The 10,300-nt window shown below is 38.6% G+C and overlaps 1 protein-coding gene across 4 annotated transcripts in view; it reads left to right on the forward strand.

The window, feature by feature from the left end:
• The window catches only part of TRMT11 (tRNA methyltransferase 11 homolog), a 44,083-nt gene extending 34,193 nt beyond the window's left edge, over nucleotides 1–9,890 (forward strand). For all 4 annotated transcript variants that reach the window (XM_067546714.1, XM_067546716.1, XM_067546715.1 and 1 more), the window contains one exon: nucleotides 9,308–9,890. In XM_067546714.1, coding sequence (XP_067402815.1) covers nucleotides 9,308–9,439 — 132 coding nt within the window. In that variant the 3' untranslated portion in view covers nucleotides 9,440–9,890. The remainder of the gene's footprint in view (nucleotides 1–9,307) is intronic.
• Nucleotides 9,891–10,300: the final 410 nt, after the last annotated feature.

Here is a 10,300-nt window from a genome sequence, read left to right on the forward strand (position 1 = left end):
GAGCACCTGATGTTAGCTGGCAAATTTACTACTTAGTTAAAACTAGCAGGTGCCTCTGCCCAGGGGTCTAGAGGCTTTTTATATAACTTAAGGACAATGAAAGGCAGTGTACTGTTGCTTGTGAAAAAGCACATGTCTAAGTAATAAGTGAAGCTGTGTATTGTTTAACTCCTTCCCTCAGCAAATGCATACCTGCTTTTGAGTGTTTTTGATATAGTATGTTTGGCCTCATACTGCTTAGTTCCTTTTACAGGGATCTCTTAATCAGCATTGTTCCTACTCTGTGTCATATCAATGTTTTGTAGGGACATTATGGTGTCCAATAAAAACGAAGATGTGACATGAAAAGAAGCTGTTTAGGAGACTTGGAGGTCTGCCCAGTTGTCTTGCTGTTTGAGTGAGTGAGGGTATTTTCATACTCCAGCATCTAGCATACTTCTTCAGGCATTGTTCAGTATCATTTCATTTAATTAGGAATTAGTTTTCTAATGTATGTGAAAGATGATGCATTTTTATAAAGATAGTGAGTTTTAGATTATACAGCATAATCATCATGCAGTATCCCCAGGAGTTATTTATACTAGTAATGAATACATGTACATTGCATATATTTTACATACTGTATAAACACTAAAATCCGGATTCCACGGAAGAAATTGACCTTTTGTGAAAACACTCATATGCAATAGGGTTTCACTGAACTGGTGTTGAAAATTTCAAGAAATTAGTGATCTAAATAACCAAAGTAGAGATGAATCCTAATAAAAAATATTCATTGATATATACTTTTATTTCATCATAAGCATAAAGACCACGAAACATCCTAGTAATACACAGCTTGAACTGTTTTTATCTCATTCAATTCAATAGGAAATCCTTTTACAACTGGTAGATTTTGTTTTGTAAACTTGCAGTAACATACATGCTTACCCAATACAGATTGGATGAAGTCTGTACAAAAAATGTACTGTACTGGCGCACAGTGGGTGGGAAATTTTAAAAGGAAACATTTTGAGGCTTACTTTGGACCATAGTGTCTGTCATTAATTACTTAGTTCCTTCCCCTAAATAAATGCCTATTTAGAAAAGCTGGACATGCACAAGTCCATGGGGCAGGATGCAATGCATCCAAGAATGCTGAGGAAGTTGGGTGATCTGATTGCAGAACCATTGGCTATTATTTTTTAAAACTCTTGGCGTTTGGGGGAGGTCCCAGATGATTGGAAAAAGGCAAATATAGTGCCCATCTTCAATAAAGGGAAGGAGGTGGATCTGGGGAGCTACAGATCGGTCAACCTCGTCTCAGTCCCTGGAAAAATCATGGAACAGGTCCTCAAGGAATCCATTTTGAGGCACTTGGAAAAGAGGAAGGTGATCAGGAACAGTCAGCATGGATTTAACAAGGACAAGTCATGTCTGACCAACCTCATTGCTTTCTGCGATGAGACGACTGACTGTGGATGTGGGGAAAGCAGTGGACGTGATATACCTTGACTGTAGCAAAGCTTTTGATACGGTCTTCCACAGTATTCTTATCAGCAATTTAAAGAAGTATGGGTTGGATGAATGGACTATAAGATGGATAGAAAGCTGGCTAGATCATCGGGCTCAACGGGTAGTGATCAACGGCTCAAAGTCTAGTTGGCAGCTGGTAACAAGTGGAGTGCCCCAGGGGTCGGTGCCAGGGCTGGTTTTGTTCAACATCTTCATTAATGATCTGGAGGATAGGGTGGATTGCACCCTCAGCAAGTTTGCGGATGACATTAAGATGTGGGGAGTGGTAGATACACTGGAGGGCAGGAATAGGATACAGAGTGACCTAGAAAAATTAGAGGATTGGGCTAAAAGAAATCTGATGCAGTAGTTCAGAGTCCTGCACTTAGAACGGAAGAATCACGTGCACTGCTACAGACTGGGGACTGACTGGGTAGGCAGCAGTTCTGCAGAAAAGGACCTGTGGGTTACAGTGGACAAGAAGCTGGATATGAGTCAACAGTGTGCCCTTATTGCCAAGAAGGCTAATAGCATATTAGGCTGCATTAGTAGGAGCATTGCCAGCAGATCAAGGGAAGTGATTATTCCCCTCTATTCGGCACTGGTGAGGCCTCTTTTGGAGTACTATGTCCAGTTTTGGACCCCCTACTACAGAAAGGATGTGAACAAATTGGAAAGAGTTGAGCGGAGGACAACAAAAATTATTAGGGGGCTGGAGCACAAGACGTATGAGGAGAGACTGAGGGAACTAGGCTTGTTCAGTCTGCAAAAGAAAAGGAATGAGGGGAGATTTGATAGCAGCCTTTAATTACCTGAAAGGGGGTTCCAGGGAGGATGGGACTAGGCTGTTTTCAGTGGTAGTAGATGACAGAACTAGGAGCAATGGTCTCAAATTGCGGTGTGGGAGGTCAAGGTTGGATATTAGGGAAACTTTTTTCACTAGGAGGATGGTGAAGCATTGGAATGAGTTACCTAGGGAGGTGGTGGAATCTCCATCCTTAGAGGTTTTTAAGGTGCGGTTTGACAAAGCCCTGGCTGGGATGATTTAGTTGGGGTTGGTCCTGCTTTGAGCAGGGGGTTGGACTAGGTGACCTCCTGAGGTCCCTTCCAACCCTAATCTTCTGTGATTCTATGAAATGAGTATGGCTGCATTGTAGGCAGGTTAATAATAGCTAATTAATACCTTATGAATCTGTATGAAATGAAAACAGACAAGGTGGAAGAATAAGAGGAAAAGGAAGTAACATGTGGGAGAAGCAAAGTTTGGGGGATATCAGGGGAGTATTCACTATCCTTGGTGATAAGGATCTAAAACTTCTTGTTATTAAAGAGGGCTTTTAAAGCATGAAAGTGTCTCGTAGTTTCTCCCAGGGTTGGAGGGATTTGGTTGGATGTGGATCTCTCCAATGTCTCAGTGAAAGTCTTTGTACAGGATAAATGTTATTAGAGCAAGCGTTTTCCATGTAGGGCGATATGAGTGTATCTTCCTGAAGGCTGATGAGGAGGCAGAGTTTAGAATTTGACACTGCAGAAATATAGTTATCTATGTGAAAGCGCCATAGTATGTCTGACGGTGAGGCATATGAATGGCTGCTTCTCTAGCAGATGTAAAATCTGTGACGTTTGTGTCATATAGTCTGGTTGGTGTCCAATAAATTTGGTCCAGTCTTTTGTTTTAGGTTAGATATAAATTGAGCCAAGTTGAAGTGCACTTGACGTTGCACCAGATTAGTTTCCAAGTTTCATAAGAAATCTAGTTACATGACACAGAGAAGAAGGAAACAAACAGTTTTATGTTGTCTATATTTGTATTTTTCTAATTCCAAAATGGAATCAGCAGGAAACGGTGTAACTACAAATGTAGATAGGACAAAACAATTTCCAGCATTATTACAGGAAGTATTCTTGAAACTCCAGCTCTCTTCTTTAAAAGATTGATGTGTTTTTAAATTCCTGTTGTAGTTAGTTTGGAGGGATTTTTTTGGCTGCTCCACTTTTGGTTAAAATAAAACCCTCTGGCTACTAGTTTTGGGGCTTGAGTCAGCCTGTAAAATATTTTGATGACTGTATACTCACTTCCATTACTATTCTGTGTCTGGTGTTTTTAGAGAATAATTCATATCTATTTCGCTGGTGATTGTTCTTGTTCTGAAGCTTTTACTCTGTACTCCTGACAAAACATTGACAAATCTATAGAATTCTAGAGGAGAGGTGCTGTTGACCATACTCAAGAAACATGCCTACAAATTGCATGTCAAGATGGGCACAAGAATTAGACTGAAAAGTGCATTCTGAACAAATGACTGCCCGTGAAAAGACTTAGGAGCAAAGTGTTGATGGATTTGCAAAGCTGAAGGTTTCCAGCACCTCCTTGTCACATGGTCACTCTAGGCATCTTTATTGGTGTTGAGTTTTTCTACTGTATTTAGCAGCATCAGTTGCTAGACTTGACCTTGTTGTCCTTGGTTTTGAACTACTTGGTGATGTTTATAGCTGTCTAAAATTTGTACAAGTGGTTTCTATAGCTACTGTCCAGTTCCAGATGTAAAACACAAGGAAGCTGTGATAAGGGTAGGAGGATTTTTTAAAACCAAACCAAACATGAGATTACTCTGAGGCTGAACTGAGGCCCACTAGATTCAGCATAGGCTTGTGCATTACATTTGATATCTGCACAGATTTTAAATTAAACACAACTCTATTTGTAAACTTCAGTTCTTTTCTATCTTCCCCACCTGTTTTATTATGCTAGAAATATATTGCACCATTTTTAGTTTTGCTTGTTGTGACAAAACTCTTCCTTTATCTTCGTAGGTCCAGTGCTTTCTTCTAGCGGTAGGTCAGGGAAAACTGCTTCACCCCTTAGTGTTTTTCCACCCTCTAGTGGTGGGCGAGGGTAATGAAGCCTTTCTAAGATGGCCGTTCCCTGCTGTGTCCCAGTCCTGTCTCTGGTTCTCAGAGGCCCTTGCCTCTTCGTCGGGGCTCTTGCCCCTCCAGTGAATGGCGGGTAGGGGAGGCCCAGTCCCACCCTTGACTCCAGGCCCCAGCCCAGGGACTCTACAAGTAGCAGCCTTGTACTGTGGCTTCAGGAAAGCTGCTAGCTTCCCTGGGTTACTTCCCTGTGCCCCTTGACAATGTTGGACCCTGCTCTTGCCAGGTGAGGCTCTTGACCTCTGACAGCCCTAGTGAGCATGGTAGTGCCGAACTAAATGTCCATTTCGATCTTCTCCTTCTGGCAGGGTCTTTTCCCTGCGGCCTCCAGGCCTGGGAAAGGTCCTTTAGCCTCTTTGGGCAGGGTTTTTTTCCTTCCCCTAGTCTTTGTACCTGCAGGGTTCTCTTCTGCTAGTGTTCTGCTCCTTCTCTGAAACCCTCCTGGTTTCTGACAGTGTCTTGCCTGCTCACACACACTGGTAGCTCGCCTCACTCTCACAACTCTAGCTACACCCTTTCTCTGGAGGGGAAGTTTTTAACAAGTCCTAGGCGGGGCCTTGATTGGCTCCCGGTGTGTTAACTAACCTGGAGTAACCCCTGCTTAGCTACCAGGGGAAAAGGGATTTGCTGAGCCTGGGGCTGATATATTGGCCTTCTAGCGCTCTCCGGTAGCCATCTAGTATGACCCTGTCTGTCACATTATATAGAATAATCTAATGTTAAATTGCATGATCAAATAAGTTGCAAGCAGTTAGGTGGTTTTCACTTTGTGATCAGGCTTTCATTTATCATAGGATGCATCATAAGTTATATGTGGATAGAACTGCAGTTTAGTTGCAAATTGGTGCCATAGAGGAGAATATAAATGTATCACGGTCCTTATCAATGATGTGGAAGAAATCATTATCAGAGAATGACAGTAGACTAAAGGATGTTTTAAACCTGACTCTTTACAAAGAACTTTCCTGAACTGCTATCACAGAGGTGATAGATTTAGTCAAGTTGCTGTCCACAGTTCATTGTTGGCCATTCTTGGTGCCTAACCCAAAGCAATGGCTTCTAGAGAAACTTCACTTGCTTGTACAGAGTAACCAGTTAAATGTTTTACCTCTAATCCCAACTCTGTGCAGAGTTATAAAGGAAACAAAATAACAAAACTCTTCCTATTCTTTCCATTCCCCTCCAAATTCAAGGCTGGAGAACAGTACAAAAAAAGAGGAGTGGAAAATATCATTGCATTGGAATTAGTAATGTTAAGAAGAGGAAGAGGAATTTTAAGGTGATATTTAAAATGCTAAAGTTCAACTCTTGTCCCTGATTTATTGCTTTGCTTAAAGCATGGGAGCTAGGGGAAGAAAAGGCGCACTATTTGAAATCTGCAATGGACTATTCACTGGTACAAGAGGATTTGACATCTACACTTTAATTGTGTGAAATCTTTTGTGCTGTAGATTTTATTCACTAGTGTGACCCATGCACCTACTGTAGGCTGTATATGAAGAGAGAGCATCTTACAGATTTGGCAGAGGTACTCTTGCAGGATTAGAGTTTGTATAGACCTGCTGATTTCAGCCATTGTTTGAAAGCATATTTTAGTTATGTTATTCTGCTCATTGTAATTACCTAACATCCAGCAAAAATAATATTAGAGATTAAATTATTTCTAAAAGATCTTGCATGTATTTGTCATTTTATATGGCTAAATGTAGAATATCACTACTGTTCATATTCTACCCATTCAGCTTGTCGTTAGGTAACTGGTTGTCACGCTTCATGGTATGGGACGCAGTGAAGAGTGCCAATTTCAGGTCAGACTGCCAGAAAATAAGGCATGTATCCCAAACTGGTGGTTTATTCTATCATAAGACTTCACCAAGCCAGGAACAAATGTGTGCTTCCAAATTACTGTACTAGTTATTATGAAGCCACAGACAGTCCCCTTCAGCTTCTTCATACAGCACTCAGACAAACCAGACTTCTGTGATAAATGATTATTAAAACCAGAAATCACATGTTAGGTTCTTCCAGTTCCAAAGAACCAGACACTCATCCCAGGTCAATATGTATTTCAGGATTTCACGAAATACCATGTTGCAGCCAATCTTTAGTAAGCTAACTAAAGATTTATTAATAAAAAAAGTTATTAAAAGGTTCAAATGAATCCTATACATTACAGTTGATTTCAGAGTTTGTAGATCACAATAATAGCAGTGATGTTAAATCTGCTAGCTTGCAATACATCTCTCTGAATCACCCAAAAGATTGTGGGTTCTCAGTCCATTGTACAAAGCTTCCCTTTGTTAGAAATCATAGTCCAGAGATGTAGAGCTGGAAAGACGCAAGGATTTGATGTCACAGTCTCCAGTTTATACCCCCCCACTCCATGTGCATGGAAAGTTGCTGTCTCAAACATGGAGTCAGGGATCACACATTGGTGTTCTAGGCAAAGATGAAATAGGCAACCTAAATCACTGACCTGCCTGTTTAGTATCTTAATAAAACAAAGGAAATGTTAAAATAGGTTTTAAATATTAGTATCTGAGTCTGAAATCAGGAATGAATTTGATTTTGATTATTCCAATTCTAGTTCTTCCCCACAGAATTATATCCATTTTCACTGGTAAATTGTCAGATCTCAGAACAGGTCAATGTTCGACTTCTCCCTTTAAGAAGAGAGCAAACCATAATTAGAGTGTTTGGTCAATGAGTGACTACTTTCTTTAATCTGTTACGGATTTACTCATGTTAGTTTTCTCCAGCTCTCTCTCTCTCTTCTCTGTATTCATATAGGACTTGTTAGCACTTGTAGTTTAATGCTGTTCTATTTGTATGTTTACATGTTACATTTCCTTAGATACCTTTTGGTTTTGGTAGCTTGAGGTAATGGAGAACCTCTGAAACTTACTGGTAGAGACAAACTATACACACATACACAGGCATATATCTGTATATATATATATATATATATATATATATATATATATATCTATATCTAGTAGACTTGGAAGTTGTACATGTACACACAAACCAGTATTTCAAATCTTAGTTTCAGTCTTTTAAAATACGCATTGTAGTTTTTCTTAGTGTTATGTACGCTGAAGCCAATGGGACTCCTTGTGGTAACAAAGTTCCAATTGTGCAGATTGCTTTTTAGGATTTGAACCTAGAGCTGCATAATGGGGGAATTCTGTAGAATTTGACTAGTTTAACATTGGTACAATCTGCTGTTGAAAAATACTCCACATTAGTATCAGGATATTTAATATTAATAAAAACAAAAATCCACTGCATCCGATCACCATATGGTATTGACTAAGTATTAAAGACTTATTCTGTTGTGTAAATGTTGCCTTAATTTAGTTTCATTTAACTGTTTGCATTTATGTGACAAAATCTACTTTTCAGACACCCTCATTTCAAAGTTGTGAGGGGGAAAATAACTCTCTACTGAAAACTATAAACTGATTAATGAATTAACTTTTAACTTGCTGCTTTGTTTTAAAGTAAAGTACAAGAGCAAACCTCATATGTATATACAGAAGAAACACTTGGTGTTTTCCTGGACTATTAGGTAGTTTTAGTGAGGTTTCTTTTACCAATTCAAGCATTGCTGACAAGCGTGATCAATTCTGTAGCTGTCTAGCATTTATGGTTAGTGTAAAGTAGCCAGCAAGTTTATTCCAAAGCACAGCTGATTTGTTTTACTGTATAATATTGATAATATTTAACAAGCATCTTAAAATGTAATTACGTGAAGCCAGTGTATTTTGAACAAAATCTCTTGGCCTTAAAAGCCAGTAAATGGTTAAAATGAGATTTTTCATTTATGTGTGTATATATGTATATTTATGCCAATTTAAGAAACTTTATTCTTGGCTAACATAAGATAGATATAGTTTATAAGGTTATCAGTCAAAATGTTAATATCATTGCTGAGTGAATACTGCAGAAGACAAAACAAAACACCTCACCACCTTCCACCAATATCTGTAGTTTTTATATGAATTCACTGTGGCCATTCTTGTGCCTCTTTTGTGTTTGCTTTCCACAAACATTTGAGTGATTAAGTGCAACTGGTAGCAACATTTCCAGAAACCAAACTTTAAATTGCTGTCTGAGGCCTGGTCTACGCTGCCGGCAAAATTCGGCGGCAGTCGACGGGAGTTACGCAAGCTACACAGACTCCCATCGACTTCGTAACTTCTGTTTAGTGCGTCATTTACACTGCGCTGCGCCCGTGGGAAATATGTACTCATCGACGCAGTGCTATGCTTTTTGCGGAGGTAGTTTTATTAAATTGACTTCTAGATCAACTGAGCGTGTCTTCACTGCCACTCAGTCGAACCGGAAAAATTGATGTGAAAGCAGCAAATTTGCTGTCATCAGTGTAGACAGAGCCTGAGTACTCATGGTGGAAGTGCTTGTCCACAACTCCAGTCCAGGGACAGCTGCGTGCTGCTGTTTTGATCTGAGAAATTGCAATTCAGTAGCACAGCTCACTTTTCAAATATCTGGTATCAAATACTCAGTAAACTATTAGAGATTGATGCACAGAGTGGAAAAGGGCAAGAAGATTTGAATAATGAATACACTTGAAATGATCTATTTGCAGATATTCTTGGAGCAGAAAAGTTATTCATGTCAATTATTCATTGCAAATTATTTCTCAATTCCATTTAATATTGAAATTTGTAGAAGAGTATTGATATTTCTGTAAATTCTGTTGAAATTTGAGTTATCTTTGAACCATTTAACAAAAAACCTCAGAATGACTTTTATAGTTTGACTGTTTACTTTCATTTGCATTTTTTTGAATGAGCTTTTGGGACAAATCATGATAATATGTACTTAAGACTAACTTCTGTACTTTAATGCCATACAGGACAAAGATCAGTATTCTCACTTGTTGGATTGTCAGTATTTGCTGTACAAGGGTCACAATTCCTTTCGTGAGAAGTATTTCAGTGGTGTGACAAAGAGGATTGCCAAGGAAGAAAAAGACAACCAGAAGTAAAAAAACCAAAAACTAAACAGATTAAAAATGAGGAAAATATGAAGATTGTATTTCTTTGTAAAGACATCTGGATTCTTCAGAAAGCAAATACTGTTTTTAATTTTTAAAAAGTCACAATGAAAACCACAACATAGGTTAAGAACAGTTCTTTTTAATTAGCTTTGTTTATAGCAGATTTATTGTACAAGTTTTTTGAGCCTTATTTAATTTATATTTGTACTTTCAAGTACTAATGATGATTGACTAAAACCATTATTATTATTCTTTTACCGTTAACTTTTACAGAAAATAGTAGTATTGTTTGGCTTCTTAAACTGTGAACATCTGGATGCTTTAGAAACACGTAATAGTGATCAAAGATGGCTTATTAGGAAGATTGCTTTCATTTTTTTTCTTTTTTCTTTTTTTTTGGTAACTGATACACAATAAAAACCAACAGAGCTTGTTGTGAGTTTTTAAAATTGTGTTGCATGCAACAGATTCTCATGTGAATTCTTACTGCCATATCCTGGGCCAACTATGTTTAAAAACAAAAACCCTAGGAGCTAAGGACCTGACAAGGCTTGGAGACGTTATTAAACCCCAGAAAGGCTGTCCACATCCGAAGTGCACTTGTACCTTGGATTTGCTGTCACATTCCTAAACCTTGATTGCTTGTCAAGCCAACTGTCTGCACTTTTTGATTCAGAAACTGAGAGTTAAAGCAGTAACAACAAAAAAGCCTATTCAGCTCCTTTTGAAATTGAAGTTGTATTTCTTAATGGGAAGACTTTGATAAATCTACATTGTATCTATCATGAAAATATCTTGCTTGAAAACCACTAGACCCATTAATTGATTATATTAATGGCTTTACTTGCT

Source organism: Emydura macquarii, unplaced genomic scaffold, assembly GCF_026122565.2.
Source record: "Emydura macquarii macquarii isolate MOO-44397 ecotype Brisbane River unplaced genomic scaffold, CSIRO-AGI_Emac_v2 contig_1146, whole genome shotgun sequence".
NCBI classification, from domain to species: Eukaryota; Metazoa; Chordata; order Testudines; family Chelidae; genus Emydura; species Emydura macquarii.